The 25,051-nt window shown below is 39.8% G+C and overlaps 1 protein-coding gene across 1 annotated transcript in view; it reads left to right on the top strand.

Annotated features, from left to right (window-relative positions):
• GRK3 (G protein-coupled receptor kinase 3) overlaps positions 1-25,051 on the top strand; it is a 71,025-nt gene that overhangs the window by 44,549 nt on the left and 1,425 nt on the right. Inside the window, exons 6-19 of the mRNA XM_075718429.1 lie at positions 1,126-1,187; positions 2,302-2,353; positions 3,004-3,095; positions 5,874-5,973; positions 12,408-12,486; positions 13,724-13,854; positions 14,672-14,766; positions 16,014-16,121; positions 18,950-19,016; positions 19,242-19,342; positions 20,531-20,597; positions 21,013-21,108; positions 23,687-23,849; positions 24,507-24,643. Coding sequence (XP_075574544.1) covers positions 1,126-1,187; positions 2,302-2,353; positions 3,004-3,095; positions 5,874-5,973; positions 12,408-12,486; positions 13,724-13,854; positions 14,672-14,766; positions 16,014-16,121; positions 18,950-19,016; positions 19,242-19,342; positions 20,531-20,597; positions 21,013-21,108; positions 23,687-23,849; positions 24,507-24,643 — 1,350 coding nt within the window. The remainder of the gene's footprint in view (positions 1-1,125; positions 1,188-2,301; positions 2,354-3,003; positions 3,096-5,873; positions 5,974-12,407; positions 12,487-13,723; positions 13,855-14,671; positions 14,767-16,013; positions 16,122-18,949; positions 19,017-19,241; positions 19,343-20,530; positions 20,598-21,012; positions 21,109-23,686; positions 23,850-24,506; positions 24,644-25,051) is intronic.

The raw sequence follows: 25,051 nt of genomic DNA, 5'->3' as shown, positions 1-25,051 counted from the left end.
TTCCTAGTTGACGATGGTGAGGAATTAAGCATTTGTACCATTTCACATGTTTTTCTGTCTCTCCACAAGACAAAATCCAATCAAAAATTGCCTTTCTAAACAGGAGTTTCTGCACCATTCAAATTGGGGTGCTTTTTTTAAACTTTCTAAAATTCTGAATTGTTAAAAGAAAGTCTGGGATTTGCATATCCTCCATTTGAATATAAATATGAATGTAAATGGTATCCTGGCTCATTTGCAAAATTATACATCTTTTATGTTTTTATTTAATTCAGAAAATAAAGAAATGAGAAGTGAAATATTTCTTGTATTGTTATAGCTTTAATACACATTGATACAAGACAAGAAATTCAGAATTATGCTAACTTTCATAGCTAGGTGCATTAAACCAGTGTGGTTTTGCAGATAACGAACCTCATCAGTCATGGGAGTGTTTATTAGCTTCAATGTCTTTGACGTAAATCTTACGTATTTTTATATATTGCAAAAATGTGAAGTTTGCCCCTGCCTTATGTTTCTTACTGCTCAGTGAACTGTTTTTAATGTTGCAATTAGGTGAACTGACAAATTGATAACTACATTGCTTGAGTTGTATCTCACCGCTAATTGGGTTGGGATTCGAGATCGCTGCATGCCATCACACATCAAGAGAAAGTATTTCTCTAGAAAAAGTCACTTGTGAATTGAAGGTGCCGGTTTCTTAGTAAGGGCAGAGAGGAGAGAGGCACCAAAAAGATGAAGCGTGGCAGCAGCTCTGGGAAGTCACACTCCACAGGAGTGACCACGTGTTGCTTTAAATATATTTGAACAAAGAACTGTACTGTGATTGTTTTGCCGAACTTCTTGTCTGTAGACAGGTGCTTCACACAGGTTTCATACAATCCCCCCAAAGGCAAACACTGAAGGTTTTCTAGCTCATGAAAATACTTTATGTTTGACTTCAGGGCACCTGCTCAGATTCCAAAAGCTAAATGAAGCTTAAATACTTCGTTGAGCCTTCTTCAAGGAAAACACAGTAAATGCTGTAGTTGTATAGGGCCAGCGTGAGTTATATGTAATGGGTAGTATTACATAATCAGTTTATTGTATGCTTAAATACTAATTGTGTTTCTTAACCCTTTTTAGCCATATATAGAAGAAATTTGTGATAGTCTCCGAGGAAACATATTTCAAAAATTTATGGAAAGGTATGATCATGACATATTATCCGGACTTTCTACCTAATGTAGCAGGAAGCCAGGTCCCTTAAGTATTGCTGTGAAATAAGGCTAAAAATATTTAATAAACCTCATTTAATTAATAGTGTATTATCAGCAAGCTTCTGCAAATTACTAGCTTTGTTGTACATCATGATTAATGTCAAGATGTATGCATGGAAAAATTGTAATGACGATAGATTTTTCTGTTGTTCTGTGTAGCAGTAATAATAGATTGCAGTTTGATCTTAAAGGTTTAAAAATGCAGAGCTATGTTTCTTGTGGGATGTTCTCATGAGTAACCATCTCTTGCGTGTGACTGAAAGACCCAGTCATTCTGGTTTGTATCTGGACACCTTGCAATTAAGCGGAAAAGGTCTAGTAAAGGGTACAAGGCATAGACCTAATTCAGCTGAGCAGCCCTCTTAACCTTAATGGAACTGCTCTTGTGTGCAGGGTCTGTAAAGTGCAGCTCTCAGCCAACGACAGCCAAATGTACGGTGTAAAATGGTATGGTGGTATTCAGCAGTCAAACCGAAATAATTCTAAAAATGCCTCCATAGAACTATTGCTCTGAAAAGAAATACTTAATTGTTCATGTAGAGATGAGAAACTTTTTTTTTTTTTTTTGCAACAGCTTGTGGTATTATTGATGTTTTTCCGATTTTAAGATAAAATGAGTTTAAAATGTTCCTTGGGGTATACGGAGGTTCGTTAACATAAATTGAGCTGTCTCTGTTTTCTTATAGTTATCTTTCTCTTTCTGTAATTTAAATGTTCTGTTAGTTCCAAGCTTAGTTAGTTGTTTTTAAAAATGAAAAAAAAGTCTGAAAGAGATGTGAGGACATACTGAGCACTTCCAAGTACAGGGATAAGGTTATCTGATATCTTTGTCTTACAAGGATGTAAAATATTAAGTGTGCACTGCCTAGTAATTGTTTTTCTTGGTGGGGGTGAGACTACAATTGTTTGAAAGGAAGGCTATCATTTACTAAATATCACAACACGCCCTAGCGCAAACTTTATTTTCAATATCAGAGTCTTGACGTTTTCTGTAATACTTTATGCAGTAGTCTCAGACAACTTTTCAACTTTTTTCCTACAGCGACAAGTTTACTAGATTTTGTCAATGGAAAAACGTAGAACTAAATATTCATGTAAGTACTTACAAGTATATTTATGCTGTCAAAGGCTGATACAGGAAAGAGAATGTTCAGTTTTGAACACTGCTTCTGAAGAGGCCTTAGTAAGGAGTATGGTGAATGTTACCGATCTGCTCTTCGATTCTTAGACCTACAGTCCTAACGATTCCTTTCCGGATGTCCCTTCTGCCTGTCTCGAGTTAATAGCTTTTGGATTTTTATAATAGCTGAAAGAAACCGAACTGCCAGAATTGCCGCTCTTTAACAGCCCCAGCCACCGTCTGTCTCCTTTTTCCCGCTGCGGTTCTGACGTTGTCCCCAGCACCCCTTACCTCGGCCGCTGCCCTTGTCCCTCTGCACTGCTCTTTTACCACTTTGGCGGTAGGAACAGCCCTCCTCTTCTGCAGACTGCGTTGTGAATGAGGCTGTCAGTCTTTGGCAACAACAGTCTCATTTGTCTTGCTTGTACTTCGGACTGTAGTGCTTGCAAGTACGTTGAAATATAAACAGTAAGGGGCTCCTTTTTCCACAATAAATGCTGTATGAATTACGATAGTTAAGTATCTTAACACATTAATAGATTATTTAGATGTTTTTACAGTAAGTTTTTTAGTACTGAAAAATGAAGTCTGGTTTTGTTTTGTTTTGTTTTTTTGCATTTACAGCTGACCATGAATGATTTTAGTGTACATAGAATAATAGGAAGAGGGGGATTTGGTGAAGTGTATGGTTGCAGAAAAGCAGACACTGGAAAAATGTGAGTACACACACACTTCATTTTAGAGGTAATTCTAAACTCTGAACTAGTAAGGAAACCCTTCCAGTCATTTCTTACAAAATCACTGGAAAGCAGCGTCGCATTACTGTATAGTTCTTTGTAATTAAATTTTATCCCAAGAGGTTCTGATTTCTGGATCATCTTTAAGCTTAGTTTGATATTTGATCCTGTTACGTGCCATGCAGCGGGGCTTCAGTCTAGCAGAGCTCTTAAGCACATCCTTCATTTAAATGGTCTTGTCAAAATTAATGGAGACTGTGCATGTGTTTAAAATTAAGTACGTGCTTAAATGATTTCCTGGATCAGAGCCTGACAGTGCAGAACGATGTTCTTGTGGAAGCCGTGGTGATTGTGTGAGGTGTTACCTCTTGTCTGCTGAAGGTTGCTCTTCTCGCAGCAAAGCGTGTCATGCGGCTGGTGCTGCCATAGGGTTGGAGGATGACACAGGAATATGACCTCAGTGCTGTTCCATCTGTAGGGTCGTGCCTGGGCAGAGTCTGAATATGGTATTCCAGATTTGTGTAATTGCATAAGTTTCTGCCCTGATGAGCACGTTTCACTGGCAAAAGCAGTGATCCTTGTTTACGTTTGGAAGAATATAGTTCCAGTGTTGAAATTCTGTTTAGCAGAGCTCTCAGTGGGAACTCCAAGATCAACCTGTGTGGTTTTTTTCTTTTTCTGGTCTTACCATTGACACACTTCTCCTAATCAACAGATTTCAATCTCTAGGCATAATTGTCCCATTATGTCCTGTTTTGAACATCTGGGCATTGATTTAAAAAATTGTTCTCAATGTCTATCCATCTACTTATTTATTTATGCTCCACACCCCCCTTTCATCTTGCTTTTCCCCTAACAATTTAGGCGAGGGACCATCCTTACACATTTCTCTTCTAAGTAAGCATGGCGTATTTGAAGTGCCAAGTCTCTGCGATTACAGCTGGCTTCACTGGCAATTGTGTGTGCTTGGCATCCTTGATAATAATAAACCTTTGAGCTGTTAACAAGTGGAAGACATCTTAATGTTGCTATCGTGCTCAGTATTTTTGCAGTGACCTCAAGTATTTATATTAATACTATTACTAACAATACTGTCTTTATTCTTGCTTTGGTACTTTTTTGTCCATGTACAGTTCATTATTTCGTCCATGTACAAACCCAAACATTTTATTTAGCTTGAGCCACACTAAGCAGGCGTCCACCCTGAAGAGGTAGTTCTCAGACTCCCAGTCATTTTCATGGCTGAGTTTTGCTCTGGCAGGAGGTGGATAAACCTTGGGACTAGCAAGGGAAGCAAAGGACAGTTTTTATCAGATATAAATAGAGTAAAGGGAAGTGAAATGTGGGAAAACCAACCTTTTTCAAATTTGAAGCAAGACTTTAGATTAGGTTCAGTTTCTGGGTAGAGGTTTGGTTTAGTTCTTTCTTAATCCAAACCTGTTTACCCATCCCTAATCCAGATCCCGTCCACTCTAGATGGCTGCCTCTGCTGCACTTACTGCCTGCAAGGAGCTTGGGAAGCCACCCCTCTAAGGTAAATGCCATCGGTGTTTCACTAACCCACAAAGATACACCTGAGGCTTCTTTCACATCACCTCCTTCAAGGACATCTAAATAGGGGCCAGAAGTACAATGCAGAAAGCAGTCCAAAGGGGGAGGGATAGCAGTGCTTTTTGAGCACGTAACTCGGTACAAGAATGAGATACTTGCTTTTGATCAGCCTTAAATGGCCCCAGTCATTCACTTTGATCAGTGATGTCAAAGCATTAATAAAGGGTAGCATGTGAGATGTTATTTATAGTCATCATTTACAGACTTCTCAGCAAGAGCACGTGCTGTGAATATATTCCTTGTTTTGGAAACTTAAAATTCCAGTATGTTCACGCTCACTCTTCCCCCACTCACAACACATGCATGGCAAGGAATGACGTGGCTTTTTTAGGGAGTGCAAAGCGAAGGTGATACGAGGCCCTGTTTCTGTACAGAGCTGTCACAGCGTAGGCAGTTGATTAGCATTGATGCAGTGCTGTAACATGGTGTTTTCCTGAGCATATTTTAAAACGAATGGCCTAAAAATCCATGGCTGCCCACGTCTAAAAATCTTGTATGGAGGATCACACGTGTCCTTCTCAGCTGTTCTCTAATAGTAGGCTCACCTAACGTCTTGAAAAAATATCCACAGACGGTGTTATATCCTACTCTTGTTTGATGGTTGTTAGGGTAACGTTCTTTTTTGAGCAAAATTTTATTAATTTGTGTAATACAGATGGTAGAAGTTTAAAAAAGCTTGTGTATGTCTGACCTTTCTTTGAGTAGAAAGAAAACTTAAAAAAAAACCCTATAAAACTCAGCATGTGTTCAAGATATTACTTTCTGGGTAGAGTTGAAACTGTTAGAATTAAATGGAACTGTAATAGGGTCTCTGTTATTTAATTCATACTGCAAATCCTTGCTTGTAGATATTGAAAAACGGACGAATGATATGTAATTCCTGTATCACTGTGGTTGTTCGCACACGGAAGTATTTGTTAAAGCACATTTCTGTTAGGAGGCTTCTGTTGAAAATGCTTTAATTCTGTGAGATTTTGGAGATTTTCTTGTTTAGTCATGTAATGATGGTTTTAGTACCAGGTTTAAGTCTTTAAAGAGCTTGCTTACAGGTTGCTCTAAATACGCATGGCATAACTGCTAGTGAATAATGCTGAGTATAGGACGAAATTTTTTCTGGTGCTTTTTCTGAATGGTTAATATTTTCAGGTATGCAATGAAATGTTTAGATAAGAAGAGAATCAAGATGAAGCAAGGAGAAACGTTAGCCTTAAATGAAAGAATTATGCTGTCTCTTGTCAGTACAGGAGTAAGTATCATTGATTTGTTACTCTTTTTTTTTTTTTTTTTTTCATATAATGTAACAGCTTTTATATGTAATACATATTCCATCGATTCAGTTGTGTGACATGCAAAAGTTAACCCCCCCGGAACCTTCTCCCGAGTCTAGCAATGTGTCTGGAATAAAAATGGAAAAGCAGCCTTGCTTTTCAGTTTGGGTGCTTACAGAAATGAGCATCTCCGCTAAAGAGGATTGAGGAGGTTCCCATTTCTTAGGTAATTCATTCTCTCTCTCTCTCTCCCCCCCTCCCCTTCTGATTTTTTAAATATTCCCTTTTCAGGTATTTATATTTGAAACTTTTCCAAAACATTATTCTGCCTTGTAAAAACATGTCCTTTTCTGCTATGGTTACATAGTACTTTTGTATAATATAAGATGTTATTTCAGAATCAAACTTCAGTTACCTGTTCATCCTCCTTTTCCTGTGACTCTGATATTAGCTTATCCAATTTTTCCATTTTGTTTTTATGAGCTTTAGCTGAGTACCTGTCAAGGTCTACCAAGTAAACCTGCCCATCTAGCAGACAAATGTATTTACAGTTAGAAGTATCACTAATGTGCATAAAAAGCAACCCAACTGGCGGTGGTTTCAGCAGACCGTGTCTTGTTACCTGCAGAAGAGAAGTTCAGCAGTGGCCGCAGTACGTTGCGCTCAGACAGCTTCAGAGCAGGCTTTGAAGTGCCAGAGCCTTCAGAGTACACTGGCCTCATTAAACAAAACTTGAAACCAACTCCTATCACCATGGTTACCTGTGATGCTGGTAAAAAGGTTAATTTTCCTCATGACTATTGCGGTGTACGAATTAAACATTCAGTTTGCAGCTCAGTGTAAACACATCCCCTTTTCCCAGCCCAGTTAAAGCACGAGAAGGAATTGCGTGTGATTTTTTTCTAGGCTTGTACAACAGGTGTGCAAATAGTGTAATATCTGCAGTGCAGGAGGATTACTGCTTTGGCTTACAAGATGGCAGAGAGCAAATACTCTGAGACAAGATCTGTGTCTTGCAGAGACTAGGTAAATCCTGGTTTTGGTTCTGCATTGCCCAGGTGGGTTAGTAAATACTGATTTCTTTTTAAAAAAGATCTCACTTGTGATGCATTTAGCGTCGTTTTGTCCTTTCAGTGCATACACAGCATCCTTGTCGTCTTCTGTTGTTCCGGGAGCCCATCAGTCTGATCAGGCTTGAAGATGGGCTGTCCTCTGCCTGCAGATAGTCTGGGACTTTGCACTGCATTGCTTGTAGGTGCAGCTGCAGGAGAACTGCCTGTGCTGCGGCGGCCCCTGTCTTCTGCAAACTTGGCTTGAAATAATGGAGATGTGTTTTTCACATCTTACATGTAAATACAGAGTTGTAATTGCTACACAGAGCCCTTTTATTGTCAAGTGAATACATTGTGAATCAGACAACACTTGGTACTTTCCAGCCTCACGAGAGGCATGTGGCGTGCTCTCTTGTGCAGATTGACAGGACGGGAAAACTGATTGCAGTGTTGGCCTAGAAGATTAGCTTTTGAACTTTTCTTGCTACCCATCAGATCATTTTCCTCTGCTGTTAGAAATATCCTGGTAAGGCAAATCCTAAATGGGAAACTAGGGAAGCTACACGTCCAGGTGTTATGATAAGGTTTAACTTTTTCCTCATTGCAAAGCTCCGAAGGAAGGATGAGGTATTTCTTCTTGTGCCTTTCATTGCAAACTCCTCTGCTTCCTCAGCCTTCCTCAGGAGAAGGGCAAGCATGCACTGAAATGGAGTGTCAGTGCATTTCCTTTAACACAGACATGCATTCACGTTTGGCTTGAACGTAAAGACAGACAAAGGACTGGAAAGTATTTCATTGTTCTTTTATCTGTGAAATTGAAAATTGGGATTTACTGGTTAGACTTTTTAATCGAGTTAACTGTTTTCAACAAAGATAAGTTGTGGCTTGTCCAGAAGTGTCAGGAGTCTTGAGAGCCAGTGGGGTGAAGTTCTGTAGCGGAGACTAGACAAGAAATCTAGGCAAATGAGTAATAATTGTCCTATTAACTCTAATTTGTGATTTTCTTGCTCCAGTACTGAATGTGAATTTTCACGTCTAGTGATTCAAAAAGAAAATTGTTCACAAGGCTGCTAATGGTAGAACTAGTTTTCTTATATGACAGCGCATAGCTCATCATTTAGCAACAGAAAAGCAAGACAAACCATTTGGGGTTTTTTTTGTTAAGAATTATCAGCTCATTAGAGTGTAACTTCTTTAGATTCTCAGAAATTTGAAAAGAGAGATTTTGTACAAAATGCTACCCATTCAGGTTGGATACACCTGCTGGTGCAAGAGATACCGGGCGTTTTGAATATGCAGAATTAAGTAGGTTTGAAAATGGTAGAATAAGATAATTCATTTCATTCCTGAATGTAAGCTGTTAGGTTTGAATGGCGCGTGCCTTCCCCAATGACAGGATTTATGTGCTGCCCGGAACAAAATGGAACTGGGAAGTTCATCATAGTACAATTAGTCATTTAACTGGGAATCCAGATGTCTCTGCAAAATACATAATAACAGCTGTGCAGATTACACATACGTTTGTGTAATCATTTTTGTTAATCCACCTAAAATTTTGGCATTCACAACTACTTCTTAAATAGGGAGCTCCCAAATTTGAGTTCATCGTGGCCGCGTTGTGAGAGTAGCTTTTCATGGTAACGTTTCGAATCGGCACAGCTCAACGGTACGACAGACACCTCTACAGAGCACAGGGAACTGCTTGGATTGGCCTAATAATACCAAATGTGGGCTCTGCGTTACTGGGATTCTCCACTGGTATATTTGCTTCGTCACTGACTGTTGGTGTAACACGGGCAAACTGTTGCTGAGGTTTGTGTTTCCTCTTCTGCAAGATGCAGGCCCCATCTTCCTCTCCTATGGAGATGTTCAATCTGGAGGCTGGAAATGCATTTTGAAATTCTTAGAAGATAGCATAGTAGGGAAAATATTTCACTTTCTGTTAAAAGAAAAAAGAAAACCCACTTCCTTTCCGTAATGCCCAACATTTGCCTAACGTTCAAAAACGGGAACACTGAAATCACCAAGACCATCGCTGCTGATGAGCTGTATAAAAACAATCTGCCAAAAGGTGCTGTTTGTGGAAGGAAGTGGCCAGTTAATAAATCTTTTCCTGGCGGGTAGGAGGTGGTCATTCCGGCAGTCTGTTGCAAGACCAGGGGCCTTGCAGGGCTGTGGCTCCACTCTACTGTGTCTTCTAGTTCTCTTGTTCTGAAAAAAATAGGCAGTTAACCTGTTCTGTTCAGCTCTTTTTGAGATAATTTGACTAAATACTGGATTCAAGATTCAAGGGATGATAAACATAAAGGTGCAGCAAAAGTGGACAGGCTGAATAATATCTGAGATCAATAATAATTTTTTTTTTTTTTTCTAAGAAGAACAGGTACTTACTGAGATTTGCAGGAGTCTTGGCTTTGCTCAAAAAATGGAATATATTCCCAAATCTTGATAGTCATTTGAAGCCACATCTGTGGGAATGGCAGATAATAGTTTGGTGTTTCAAGCATTGACTTGCACATCTTTCTGAGCTGTCAGGACAGAGCTGCTCTTTAGTTAACCATGCTGCACAGCTGCTCTACGCTATGAACACATTTTTAAACCTGTTTGCTGTCATTTCTACGGTCATGCTCTAAAGCCGGGTGCTTGGGTTATAAGAAAGAGCCAGAAGCAAAGTTTTCCTTCTGCAGTAATTGTTAGTGTGCTTATGTCTTCAAAATGTTACATTCCTACAATTTTTTATAGTTACTCTAATTTTTTTTTTTCCTTCGACATTATTTATCACCAGAAATTTGGCTTCTACAATTTTTTGGACTTAACACAGGATTGTTTGGATGTAAGGACCTGTGTCCAAACTATTCTTAATTCACACGTTGTTGTTATACTGTTGCTTATTTTTTTTCAGAGGAGAAGCTTGACTGCAACAACGTATTACTGCCTTGGGAAATCTGCTTTATTTGCTTTATGTTTCATTTAAAAAAATACCTGTAGGGTATTTTTAATTCTTATGCTGGAAAATACTCTTTTGCGGTGGTTTTTGTGTCAGAAAAATATCACAGTACTACAATTTCTTCTCTCTGTTAAACAGTGAGAGGGTAGTGATTAAATTAGGAAGACTTACAGGAAAATGAATTATGCATCACACTTATACTCACAGATTTCTTTTCTTTTAAAAAATGAGATCCATAAAAATATAGGCATACTATGTTTTGGTATAGAAACACCCTTTATTTTTCTATGTATGGTGTTTAAATTCTAACGCTAAATCCTTCTGGGTAATTAGATTGCTCTAAGGTTTTAGGAAGCCTGCTTGGGGACACTTCTGAATTATGCAGTTGATTCAGAAAATTAAGTTAATAATTCTACTGACGCTTTTGTTCGGAAGTTGAGTGGTAACTATGATAGTCCGCAGTTAGGAGCAATACAAAGTTTATAAGGAGTGGTAGTATCTTTTGTTAGATGCCGTACTGCCTTGCCTATAGTCTCCTTATTTCTAGGACCATTTACCAATTGGGCTTTTTTCACGCTTGTTTCTGCAGGGTGTTTCAAATGCGTGCCTGCCTTCTGCAGAGGCGTATTTGGAATTAGTGTTTGCCCAGTAAACACCAAAATAGGGTTAGGTTTGAGCGTTACGGCGGGATCAGTCCGCGGGGCGTGGGAGTCACTGGGGATTACACTCGAGCAGATAAAGCTTCGTGTTTCACCCTTACGTGGTTTTTCCTTGTGGAAAGGTGAACCGACGTGCGCTGTGCCGGCCGGCCGGTGAGGACGGTGTTGCCGTTCCCTCCCTTTCCTGCTCGGCAGGGCCAGCGAGGCGGCACCCCAATCCGGGTCCCATGGCCCCCGCTCTGCCCAAGGCCACCGTGTTTTGCTGCTTCTAAATTGGGAAGGAAACGAGTTCCTGTTAGAGATTCCCAGGGCTTTCACTATCAATACAGCAATAATTAGCACATTGTTTAAGTCACGTTAGGTCACATTCGTGCTTCCTGCGTGGTGTCTTGGCTCGTCAGCAGTTAAGCTCATCTCAGCTCGTCTTCCTGTCAGCCTCCGCGCTTCGGGGTCAGACCTTCGTCTGTCGGTGTTACGGTGCAGCCCACTCTGTTTTAACAGCCCAGCCGTTCCTTAAGTTTTCGTTGTAGGCTGACCGAACAGCCTGGTCCCATGTAGCTTGGAGAAGGGGTCAACCAGGTAATAGCCACCCGCTATTAATTAGCCTCTTGCATCCAGTACAGGCATAAGTAAGAGAGGAAGGTCTGCCAACTTGCCACCATGGCATCTTTCGATCCATGTGCGTTAGAGAGGTACCAGCACACTGAACAAAACATGAAATTGCTACTCTACCTTAACTGGTTTAGTGATGGACTTGCTAATGTTCGGTTAATGGTTGGACTGGATGATCTTAAAGGTCTTTTCCAACCTAAACGATTCTATGATTTGCAGTAAAAAGGTGTTTTTCTGGCTGTGTTTTTTTATGGCTGCTTGTCTTAAACATCCGTGTGAATGAAGGTTAAAGTGCATCAAGAAGTGGGAACGTACTCCACGTAATCCATCCCTGCGCGTGGCTGCTCTGCAGTGACGTTCTTAAATCTGCACCCACCGTGCCTGTTTTCTGGGTTTTGCATAATCTGGACCTTGGTGTTCTTGCTTCCCATGCATTGCGTACGCATCAGAGTTGTGACTTCCTTCCTAGTGTATTTATGTTCATTTTAATCATCTGTTGCAAAAGCTGCTGGAGCGCTGAAGGGCAGCAGCGAGTGGCAGAATGCCCGCTGTCGTCTTTGTGCAGCTCTGCGGGGGGAGTTCAGCAGCACGGACAGGGTGTTACTGGGGTAGCTGCGTTTAATGTATAGGTGAGGATAAAACTTTCTTTCCTTTGGGATCTTGTACGTGATATGACTCAGATTCTTGACTGGTGTTCTGACAGCGGAAAGTTCTCTATGCAGTTGTGGGAAGTAGTGCGTATCCTTCACGCTTCATGGGAGCGGCTTTATTTTTTTCTGAGCTGGCCTAAAGCTTGTTAGCTTCAATGTATCTTTCATGTAAAGTCTAGTGCAAACTCAGGTAAATATTTTTATAATATGCTGTAGTTGAAAGTCTTCAGAAGACAGTGATGCTACCTGCATTTTTAAAGTCTTTGGCTTGTCATAGCTTTTTTTATTTTTGTATTGAAATGAGATGGCAAAATCTAAGATCCCTAAACTGTAAGTGAAATATCAGAGTACGTAGATTAGTACATGAATTGCTTTAGAAAATATTACGAATATTGGCAAATATCATAGGAAAAATACAGCTTGTATTTTTAGCTTCTCTAAATAGTACTTTGCTTATCACCTGAGATCAACTCTTTGCTCCTTTCCTTCTAGGACTGTCCTTTTATAGTGTGTATGACCTATGCCTTCCACACCCCTGACAAACTCTGTTTCATTCTGGACCTGATGAATGGTAAGCAAGGCTCATGCAGATGATGATAATATTACAGAAGGACTGGCAGAAGGACTTGCTGAGATCATAAGGAGAATGAGGGAAAAATAATCTGAGGTGTGAAGCATCAGCCTGCAAGCAGGAGGGGTAAATTGATCTAAAGCCGGGCATGGATAGAACAGACTGAAAAATCTCTGATACCTTATAACATGAACGTATTTACATAAAGATATCAAAGGCCCTGCTAGGCTGGAAGCTTAAGGAAATGGTGGTCATGTGGAGAAATGTATGAAGAGATCAGGGACTCAGCTTTCAGAATAAAAATAAAAGGGCTACTATAAAGAGCTCTGCAAAGAAAACAGATGGGGGAAGCATTCCTCAAAGGAAAGAAATTATACCTAGAAGCCTTAGCATAACTCTTGAGAGAACACACAGAGCAAGAAATTGGCAGAGTTAAGAGAGAGAAGATACTGCAGTGCCCTTATTTGCTGAGGATGCTCAGCACTTGTGGGGCTTAGACTCGAACCCTGACTGTGGTCCCGCGGTAAGCACCTCAAGATGTTGGAGCACATCTCCACATACCGTGGTGCAAAGCTGGAAGTTTAATTAAGAAATAGAGCTCATATCCTGTAAGTAATAGAGACTGGCTTTGGTGTTTTGCAAGTAAAGATTCTCGTTAAAATCAAATTCAAGTACTGGTTTGATTAGTTTAAATCTGTAGCTTGATCAGAAACAGTTTTCTAGGAATATTCACAATTTGATGTGTTGGTGGTGTGGATTAGCTCACAGAGTGACATTGTATTGTGCCTGTTCTTCGATTAAGAAAGTGTGAAAACATCCCCAGCATGAATATTGGAATAGTTTGGCCCAGATGACTTTTCGAGGTCCCTCCCAACCTGGGCTGTTCTATATGCAAATTTATTCAGTTCTCCAGAAACCTATGTATGTGACTGCATTTTACTTGCTGCGGAAATCCTTTGCATTAAGACTCAGTTGCTGGATTAGTCACCGAATGCAAATGTGTATGAAGTAAATGTATTTTTAAAATGGAGTTTCAGACTGATCAGATTTATTTATTAACTTTCTCAGGTATTTTGTCACCATGTGTACTTGCAGAGTGTACGTCTGGGTTCCTGTATGCTCCACAGGTTATAAGAACCTACAAATGCTCTGCTGTTTTCCCCCTACATCATGCCGTCTGCCTGCAAGGCAAGATTTTACTGTTCTTTTAATTGCATCTCAATTCTTCTAATTTTAGGAGGAGATTTGCACTACCACCTCTCCCAGCACGGAGTGTTTTCTGAAAAAGAAATGAGGTTTTATGCTACTGAAATCATCCTGGGTTTAGAACACATGCACAATCGCTTTGTTGTATACAGAGACCTAAAGGTAATCGTTAACATAGTGACTGCATTCACACAGGTGGTTGTTAGATAGCAGCAAACAGTCCAGAGATACTGATAAGATAAATGAAGTATCTTACCTGAAACCTTTTCTTGGGAAGAATACAAATCATTTGTTTATCTTTGGCTGATTTTTCTAGTACTGTTTCAACACAGTTACAATCTGTGCTATTATCTAGTTTAACTGGCCTGGGAGATGCTTCCTTGGGGTCAGAATAAATCCCGTGCAGTGTTACTCATCTCACCATCTTAATGATGCTATTGATTTAGAGAGCGTACTATGTTTCTGAGAGCCCTGAAAGGGGAGTATGTGATGGGAGACTAATAGGGGGGTTTCACTGACGATTGGGAAGTTGAGGGCTGCTCCAAGAGAGGTGTCCATGAGCCAGGTGACGACAAAATTGGGGAATAAATCTGCACAGAGAGTGCAGAGTGTAGATTGCAAGTAAAGGGTGTAAGAGCCACACACGGACCCTTCTGTGAAAGAACCAAAAGCAGTGTGGACTTGAGGCCAAAGTGGATTTATTCTTTCATATGGTTTCCATTTCAGACCTCTCCTGTTTTTTCTCTTCTGTTATTCATCAGTATTTCATAGTCTCTTCTGGACTTGATGATAGTGCTCCGTTAGAATGTAGATTTTATCTAGAAAGTGTCTGTTAAATTGCCTTTTTTTTTTTTTACATCAATAACCTATTACTGGAGAGTATTGATGTTTGAGAATGAGTTACAGTGTTCTGAGAATTTGTAGTTCTGTCAACTGAAAAATACCAAGCCGTAACCTTTCTGTGTCTATGCATTCCTAGCCTGCAAATATCCTGTTGGATGAACATGGGCATGTGAGGATATCAGACCTTGGGCTGGCTTGTGATTTCTCCAAAAAGAAGCCACATGCTAGTGTGTAAGTATTATGTATGGTAGCTTTGCTGCACATATAAGTATTGCTAAATAAGTTCTTTATGTGTCTTTGTAATTTAACTTCACCTAAAGGAAAAAAAATAACACTTGCATGCCACTGGCTAGCTTTATAACACAGCTAAGCTGGATACTCTAATAAGGTTTTTCAGTCTCCTCTTTCTGTTTTCCTGCACAGTTGTAGCAGCTGATGTGTAGGCATGGCTGGAAGATGACACATTATTTCGCTATGATTCACTGTTCAGAGAAGATAAGAACCTAACTGAGTTAAAGTACCAGATTGTTTTAATTGTCCTAAATGGATAATTAAATATTCCAAAACTGACTAAAAACCAGGATTTATTGTGTCTTTCTCTTTCTGGATCTTTGTAGAACTGGAGGCAAATTGTGTTCCTTTCTGCCTCTTGGCATCAGGTCATCATTGGGATCTGAATTTCTTGGGTTGCATGTGAATTGGATTCCACATCTTATCTGGCACATTTTATTCTTAGGTCCTCATTTGCCCTGATTTAGTCTCATAATTTATGCAAAAAGGAAAGCTGCATCCTGTCATATCTTAAAAGATTTGCAATTCAGTAGCTTCTTGAAAAAGTTCGTACGTTCCAATTACGTCAAGGGTAAAAGCAGTACGTGGTGACTGCTTTCTAGTGGTGAGCAGCGATGACTTCTGGAGGAGGTGTCCTGTTGATTAGCACACAGGTGTCAGCTGGAAGGAGACACGTGAAACGCATCGAGAGAGCACACGCCAGCTCCGCTCGCCCTGGTCCTGGGCTTGTGGGTCAGAGCAGGTCTCAGTCTTGCAGGGCCCAGGGCTGGGGCCATCTGGCCTGAAATATCAGGTGCCCTGACGGTGTCCTGATGTCTGTCTTTCCTGTAAACCGAGTGGACGGAGCACGCAACTTTTCCGCCTCTCTTCTGTGTTCCACTCCTGCACAGAAGGCCACTTACTGACCCCTCTACTGATTCTGCTACAACTTGCTGTAGCTGCTTCAGCTTGCCTGCTCATTTCCGTTGTTCTGTTGTTTGTTTTAAGGCATTTCCTCAGTAGATATATGCAAACAGAAAACATGTGGATGTATGTATGGTCAAAGAAAAAGCAAAAAAAAAAAAAAAGTTTAATTATTTTTAAATTAGGCTATTTTATTGAGAAAACACTGATTTTTTTAATTTTTTTTTTTTTTTACAATGATAGTTTTGATTGTAATCAAGATTTTGTCCCTTTCTGCTTCTCAGAGGTACCCATGGATACATGGCTCCAGAGGTGCTCCAGAAGGGAACAGCATATGATAGCAGTGCAGACTGGTTCTCGTTAGGCTGCATGCTTTTCAAACTTCTGAGAGGGTGAGTGAAGTTCTATGTGCCATGTGCTGCTTTTTTTTTTCAGCCTGGGCCTCATCGTTCTCTGTCCCTTGAAATACTAATATGTAACGTATTACATATTATCTAAAATGGTACCTTACTGCCATCTCTGCAACTTAGAGTGCGTCTGCACATGAGACTAAAGCAGGCTTTTTTTGCTTCCAAAACAAATAAAACACAAGCCCTGCTTCCCTTAGTGGGTAGAGGTGTAGGGCAGTGAGGAAGGCAGATGCTCTATCCATTCTTTTGACTTTTACTGATAGGCAATTTACTCATCTCTTGGCAATTGTTAGTATTTTAAATGATATGATGTTATACATTGCTTAAATACACAAGTAGCCCTGTTAAATTATGGACTTCATTTTAGTCTTAAAACATGCTGTTACGGTGAAACTCTTTGCTGCATTGTTCCCTCTTTACATGATACTCAGTCTTTCCTTCTGTAGTGTTTGGGTAAGTTGTAATGTGTGGATACTTCCATTTGCTCAATCTGGCCTGTAACCATATTGGTGTACAAAAGTATATGATAATTAAAGCTTTGTCAATTATTACCTTCTCAGTAAACTTACGTGGCTATGTAGAATTTATTAAGACTAAGGGATTTATCTGAACAGTCAATAAGCACTGATTGGCAAGTGTTTGTTGAAAATAGCAGCCTCAATGTTAATTGCAAAAAGGAAAAAATCTTTTAAGCCTTACAGAATGCTTCTCTGTAAAGATTGATCATTAATTAGATAATCTTGTGTCCTCTCACATAATTAATTATAAGCTCTTGCGTCTATCCCAGACACTGTACAAAGGAAAGTAAGTGTGTGACTTCTGAAGTGTGGAGCTGTATGAGTGTAACATTAATTGTTCACAAAATCGACTAAATGTAAGTGTGCAAATAAAGAAAGAAATGGTGTTTAAATTGTAAAAAAAAAAAATATTTCTAAGTATGGACAGCATCACACAGCTGTGAGCAGTACTCTGTCTTTTTAATCACTGATTGGAGAATTGTGTAGGTAGAAAGACACACAGCAGTTGGGGTTTGCCAGTAGGAGAGAGGAGAGTGTCTTTCACACGCAGGACCACTGCAGACTCCTTGTCTTTTCTTTGGAGACCTTTTCCTTTTGAGTCACTTGGGCACAGAGGATTGGGGCGTCTGACTGACTCTGGTGTGGTTCTTCCTTCACAGGATTGAAATTGTGTGATGAAGGAACTAGCAACCTAGGGGCAAATGGTCTCATTTACCACCAAAACTCACGGGGAGATCTCGGTCTTTGTGGGCTGTGATTCTTCCTGACAGAGATGTGTAGGGTGGTTATCGGTGGTCGGCCAGAAGCCAAAGCATTATTCACTGTGATCTATCTTTCCTCATCTGTTCTGCAGCCAATTAAACAACTCACATCCCAAAACAAGGGTTGGGCACATGGTGACATTTCTTGGTGTTTAGTAAATTTAGTCTGGCATAAAATCTGCCCATAAGTCCACAGTGAATCATTTGCTTCCCTGATCTGCTCAGAGCCTCATTGTCAAAGTATATGAGGCTGTATGTTAGCCATTTACTCTTGCCTTCCAACCTATCATGCTTAAAACCAGAAAAGTGGAAGTCCTGGTCTGTCCATCAGATCCATTCATCAGAAACGTTTTTGAGGGTAAAAGGGAAATAACTCTTGAGTAGCAGGTCCCCAGCTGAAATGAGCTAGTACACACTGCCATGTGGCAAGACAAAATGCTTTATAATAGTGAATTAATGTATTGATAAGTAAATAACATTTTCATTTTGAAAAATACCATTCCCTCAAGGTTTTGAAGAAAACTAAGAAACAGGCAATATATTCTAAATCTAATTAAAAAATCTCATGCTCAAATGTTTCTGCTTTCTTTCATGCTGTTGTTTAAGTATTGCCTGGTAAATCTGTAATATTCTAAGGTCTTCTATAGCTTGGGGTTGGAACTAGATAATCTTTAAGATCCCTTCCAACCCAAACCATTCTATGATTCTATGATAAAGGAAAAATTCAAACTAAAAACTGAGTTATAAAGCAGGAAAGGGATAAATACGATAATTTACCAGATATCATCAAATATCTTCCCAGTCACTAATGTTGTGGCATCTGTGATTATCTTCTGTTTCATCTATTTAGTTTAAGATCTTGCTTCATTCTTTCCATATAGATGAGTGGTAAGTTCTGTAGGTCGTACTCAGTTTCCGTATATAGATCAATGTTTTAAATATCTGTGTTGTGATAGCTGTTCAGGGTTGTCTTGCTAGATGAAACTGTTCTGTTTTTTAGGAGACATAGATGTAATTGGTAAGGCATTTGAAACACTGTCTTTAAGGATGGGTCAGTGCATTTAAGAATAAACTAACCCTCTGCATGCTTTATATGGACTAACTAGATTAGATTTCCCTGAGTTCGATAAATCTCAGAGATGTCTGTGTGTAGTCTTTAAAGAAATTGAATGGTTGCTTTTCTCTGAATTTGATTTTGATATCTACCACATGCAATTGTACTGAAAACAGGATGAACGTTCTTGCAAAGTGGTGCAGCTCTCTGTAGTAAGAAAACAAAGTTGTAAGAGATCAAACATTGATATTTTTGAGGTACCTAGTAGCCACAATATGCTAGTGTGTAAAGTCTCGGGTTTTTTTGTTGTAAATGCTAAATGTTTTACTGCTTGTTTTATTGTTCTGCAGGACAGGATTGATGAGGTGGAAGAATGGTACTAAAAGGATGCTCCACTCTTTCCTGGGGTTGCCACAGCTGAAATAACCTGATATGTTATGGCTTTACATTTATTAGTGCATTTTCTTATTTCTACAGTCACAGTCCTTTCAGACAGCACAAAACCAAAGATAAGCATGAGATCGACCGGATGACGCTCACCGTGGTAAGGAGCCTGGTGACGGTTGCAGTTACATTCCTCTTGTTTAGTAAACTCCCATTTCCTCTGAAAACTGGAACTATATAGCCTGCTTTCTGAGAAAGCTGTATTTACATATGGAAGAGTTGTTTACAAACACTATCAAAGAAAAGCTACTCTCCTATGTGGGGAAAGCAGATCACACTACTTCTATAATGAAATGTCTCTTTTTGTACTTGCTTTTTTTCACAGAATGTGGAGCTACCAGATTCATTTTCTCCTGAACTGAAGTCCCTTTTGGAAGGGCTCCTGCAGCGAGATGTTAGCAAGAGACTTGGATGCCAAGGAAGAAGGTAGGTGTTGTCTTCTTCTTGGACCACTGCCTTTAAAAATTTCCACTTCTCTGTAAATGAATGAATTCATTTCAAGTAAAAATCTGCTTCCTGTTGTGATGATTTTAATTTTGGAAAGAGAACTTCAAAAAGTGCTGTTGCATAGAATTACATTTCAGTTTCCTTGGGTTTGGACAAATTTTTGGACCATTTCTGTCATTAAAAGACTTCCCCTGAGTTCTCTGCAGTCATGCTTACAGTGGATGGTATTTGTACTTTTCATCCTTGGGTTGTTTTTATGTTTTTGCCTGATCTGTTTTGGCATGAAGTCCTATTACTTGATTCAGACAATACTGATAGCTAAAATTTATTGTTTATATTGTAGCTGTAATAATATGAGCATATTAGACATGAAAAACCCCAACCCCCAAACCACCTAGCACAGAAAGCTGTGAATACTTGCTTCATTTTGGGTTGCCTCTGTTTCCAGATGTACCTGTTTCATTTCATGATTCTAAGGAAGAGGGCTTTTTTTTTTTTTTTTTTTGTTATTGACTGCAAAACACTACTTGCTCCTGCCAAGCTTACCTTGCTTATAGCTGTTAACTGAAATTGTTGTTATCACCTATTTAGAAAGCCAGCATGTGCCTCGTGTGAGACTAGGAGGGAAAACTATGAGAGGAGTAAATAACTGTTGAGAAACCCTTGGCAATGTGTGATACCTGTTAATTGATAGTCACACTTGAGACTGGGGCTGGATCTAATGCCAGTGAGATATTCAGAGGGTTTTTTATCATGGAGACCTCTGTGGTAATGACCTGAGATTGCTTTTCAGCCTTGGGCCTATCAAGAGTAGTTGCTTATTTTGCCATAAAATATGTTTAATATCAAACGGAGTGGAGTAAGCTTGTTACTTAGAAGTAGCGTATGGGATCTGACAACAGATGAGCATTGTTTGTTTGAAATGACGGAATACCATAGCAAAACAAGAGTGTTTGCTTGCCAGACCTACAGCACTATTTCCAGTGTTTCCATGTGAAAGTCTTCTGTTGTTCACTTAGGAATCCTTTTTTTTTTTCCCCTTGGAAAAAAGAGCATTTTACCGACGTTTTCAAGTGATAGAAATGTGATCTTTGAAGGCTTTGTATTCCTCAAATATATTTGAAAAGCCCCTTCATTTTATTGAGTTCAGTTACTTTTCTTTTGCAGTGCACAAGAAGTAAAAGAACATCCTTTCTTCAAAGGCATTGATTGGCAGCAAGTCTATTTACAAAAGGTAAAGGATTCAGATAGTAACCTTAGCTTACTTGGTAAAGCAGTAAAAAGAAAATAAGCCTAAGCAGGTAATGGGCAGAAAACTTCAGGGTTCCAGTCCCCAGCACATGTACTCATTTGCATGAATATGTGGAGGATTGTTGATGAAAACTGCTATATATTCATTACTACAAGTCTTCCTGATCGGTAGTACTGAATTACTACTTTTTCAGGCTTTTTTCTCTGAATTTTTGGAGGACCATTTATTAAAGGAGTGGAGAACTTTTTTGCACTGAAGTTTAATTTCAAGGAACATACTTTTGCACAGTCTTGTGTAATCTGTGAAAAAAAAAAATAAAAAGGCCATCTATATCTACAGAATGGATTTAAATAATGTCCGTTAATTTGTCTTTAATTATGCTACTTTTAATTTCTAGTATCCTCCACCATTGATTCCTCCCCGGGGAGAAGTAAATGCAGCAGATGCTTTTGATATTGGGTCATTTGATGAAGAGGACACTAAAGGCATTAAGGTAATACAACTTTAAATGATAGGTAGAGAATGGCACTGTGACTGCTGTGCTGAACTTTTCATGTGTGCATGCCATTCCTTTGCTTCAGGGGCTACTGAATGTGCAAGGAATTGCTTTCAAGTTTGGAAACTTAATCTATGCTGTTATGAAAGAGCTTGGGCTGGTTGGCTGGTTGGTTTTTGCTTGCCAAGTCCTTATGTTTTATTTTTTAGCTTGACTGAAATCTACCTTCCTATCAAAAGTTTTATATGATAAAGCAAATATTTCAGATGGTCAGACAACTTTTGGGAAATCCTCAGATTTTCAAGAATACTTAAGGGTTTGTAGTTTTATAAATTGTAATTTGTTTCTGGTAGCTGGATGAATTGAGCTAAACCTTATTTTAATAGTATTACTTCATGGTCAGAGAGCGCATTGGAAAACTCTTACAAATGACAAGCTGTATATTAATGGTAGCAACTTGGAAAAGTGAGAAAAGAAACTTTCAGGTTCTGGTATTAATCAAAATCTAATGCAAACAATGTAAAGGCAAAAATGAGACGTTAAGGCTGCTGGCCCATTTCTGACTTGCATGGAGGTGGTGTGATGTACCCTGTGTATTCATCCCCTCTTCTGAAGCCTCCCTGGTACTTTGAGACAATAGGTGAATCAGTGCTTGCCTTGGGTCTGTCCCGTTCATTATTTTTATTATACGTTTCTTCAGTAGATGAAACTTTATTCTTCTTGTTACAGAAGTGAGTCAGGAGAGAAACTAATTGCTCTAAACTTTATAAGCAAAAAAACATGTTAAGTACTCACTGTGCCTAAAAAGGAACTTGTCTGTCAGTGTCACCTGCTGTAATTACAGAAGTTGGCACAGAAAAGATTTTACGTGTTTAAAGAGAAATGCAGAGAACCCAAGATGTTCTTTATCCCAGAAAACGCCACATCTTCAGTGTCAGTGTTAGTCTAACAGGATTCCAATTTCCTGCAGTTCTGGAGTGCCATAATTTGGAGGAACGTTTTGCAAGGGGAAACCAGGTGGTCTTTTTATTTATTGAGGGGATCAGGTATTCTCAGGGATCAGGTATTCTCAGCAAGGCTTGTAAATTGTATAGCTTCCATGTAATCTTTGTTCAGGCTGCCTATAAGATAAATTTATTCTTAGTCATGAGTCAGTGAGGGATATCATGTACAGCTTCTTTGCGCTTTCACCGGGATGTCACAGTCTTTTAGAAGGGACTGAATAATTCGTGCGTCTGAGTCAGCTGCAGTCGGAGCTTCCATTAAGGTGTCAGGAGCCATCTCTGCCCCTGAGGACGCCAGTTTTGAGTGCCTTGCTCCCCTCCGTTGCCCCTGCGGATTATATTTATACTGCAGAGTGTCCTGTGACACCGAGAAGAACAAGAAGAACACGTGTTCTTTGAGGTTACAAACTGGAAAGCCAACAGTGGATGGCTGTGGCTTTCCTCTCTTACTCGGATGCCAGAAGGAATCCCTGTCAGCCACTTGCGCAGAATTGCTGAGAAGCCTTCTGCCTTCAGATCCGGCATGTATTTTCCTGCTGTGATACGGCTGTGGATCTCTGAAAAGGAGGAGAATATCTGCTCTGGGAGTGTCTGGCCTGGCTGCAGAAGGAGAATTGAGCAAGGCTTTCCTATCCTGCTCCTGCAACCGCTGTGTGCTGCAGCAGTGGCTGGAGTCGCTGGGTTTGCTCTGAGCAGCGGTGTGCGTGCGTGCCCTTCCGTCGGGATCTGCCTTCCCCTGGCACTCCGCTGCAGCGAGGACTGGACCCGGCCCTGCCCGCTGTCGGACACTGCAGTCTAGTGGGCTTACTGCGTGCGTAACGCAGCAAAGGATGCCTCTTTGCCTTGCTCTCTGAAAGAAGGGTCTAGTTTCTCTGCTGACTGACTGAAACAACTGAGGAGTGGCTGCAGAGAGTTTAAACTCAGCCCCAAATGAAAACCTTTAATAAAGTTGTAGGGAAAACATTCATCGCTTTTTGTACCGCATCCAAGTGCCTTGTGGCTAGACCCAGACTATGGCTGTGTCAAGCAACGAACAGTCCTTCCTGAAGATCCAGTAATTTTAGTTTCCTTCAGTATAATTCAATTCAAGTACTTGCAGTTAAGGGTTAGGGGAGAAAAGAATCTATATAAGAGGAAAATTGAGGTCTGCAGCATGCGCTGCTGAATTTTGAAGGTTACTTATTAAGAATGTAAAATTAAGCTGCGGAAGCGTGGAAGGCATCGTTGTGTAAACGGTATCTTTTCATTTATTCATGGAATTTTTGTGCTGAGAAAGTTCTTAACACAATTAAACATTTTGTTAACACAGATTATGCAACAGCGTGAGGCTTCTAGAGCTATCGAACCAAACACGTTTTGAACAGGTGGCCTGTTCTCTCTATATAAATGAATATCTTTGCTTAAATTAGTATGTGTGTTTGCTCTTGTTCGCACCTGGTTGTTTTGGTGAGGTTAGAGTTCAATATATCTTTTAAAATAATACTGTTATATGGGTAACTATTAATTATTGGGAATAAGAATAGTAAAAGTTATTAAAATGTTGGGTTTTTCTGTTGTTTTTCTCTTGCAAGTTGCTTGATAGTGACCAGGAGTTATATAAGAACTTCCCTCTGGTAATATCGGAGCGTTGGCAGCAAGAAGTAGCAGAAACTGTTTATGATGCAGTAAATGCAGACACAGATAAAATTGAGGCCAGAAAAAGGGCTAAAAATAAGCAGCTTGGCCACGAGGAAGGTAATCTGTCAAATACACTTCTCTGCATCTTTTGCTGCTAGATAGTAATTCATGTGTTTGAAGTTCCACACAACAGACTCTCATATTACTGTCATTCACCAGTAATTGTTAGAATTCATTTAGTCAGTATCGTGTTTCTTAAGACGTTTCTTAATGTTTTGAAATGCTGTATGACATAATGTTTTGGAAAATCTTTTGTACTCTCTTTTAAAGATTATCATGTACAGCCTTTCCTCATTTTTGTTTATGGTGTATGCTCAGAAAAGAGTATGTGGGATTTGATTTCATGACAAAGAAGCCGGGAAAGAAAACAGGAGGTCCTTTACAGCAAACCTCCCTTGTTTGCACGAGGATGTTGCATCACAAACTCTGTGAACTTCGGATAGCAATATACAATTCTTTTAATAGTTGATAAGATACTTTTTTAAGAACCAAATTCTGTTCTTGGTTACTCCGCTGCAGCCGCATCAGCTCATGTCATTAAGGCAGAACTGGCTCTGCGTGTGCCTGTGCGCATAGAAGCACTGTTGCGAGCCTGGGGAGAGCACGTTGAGTCGCGTTGTGTTCCAGGACTGTGTCCTTCCCCAACGTAGCACAATTGCAGAATGCTTTTAGGCAGTACCTTGTTTTGCGTACTAATGCTTCCTCTTGTTATAGATTACGCACTTGGGAAGGATTGTATTATGCACGGATACATGCTGAAATTGGGGAATCCGTTCTTGACTCAGTGGCAGCGTCGTTACTTTTACCTCTTCCCAAACCGACTTGAATGGCGAGGAGAAGGAGAGTCACGGGTAAGTGAGGTTACCCTAGGGAGCAGCAGCTTCCAAGGGCATGAAAGGCAGGTGGATGTTGAGGGAAATCTGAGAACTCACACTCAGGCATACCTCCCGTGGAAGCAGAGTTTTGTCCGAGTAAATGACCGGTGGATTTGAGTAACTTATCTTGAGTATCGCTTTAGTTAATGGGTAGCTGCACTGCACTAAGGAAACGTAAAGTTGACTTGAGAAACCTGTTTACTTTGTTTTGTTATGTTTTTAAAGGAATTTGGTAGTTCATGGTGTTGTTTTTCATTTAGGACCTCTGGACTATTTATACAAAAAAACATAAACTGGTAAGGTCATAGATGCTATAGCATTTTCTTTGAAATAAAATGCTATAGTGACTTTAGTTTAGTCCAGCTGTGATCATGTGCTAGGCAG

The sequence above is a fragment of the Pelecanus crispus genome, chromosome 11, assembly GCF_030463565.1.
Source record: "Pelecanus crispus isolate bPelCri1 chromosome 11, bPelCri1.pri, whole genome shotgun sequence".
In the NCBI taxonomy this organism is placed as follows: Eukaryota; Metazoa; Chordata; class Aves; order Pelecaniformes; family Pelecanidae; genus Pelecanus; species Pelecanus crispus.
This window is presented reverse-complemented; position numbering and strand designations above follow the sequence as displayed.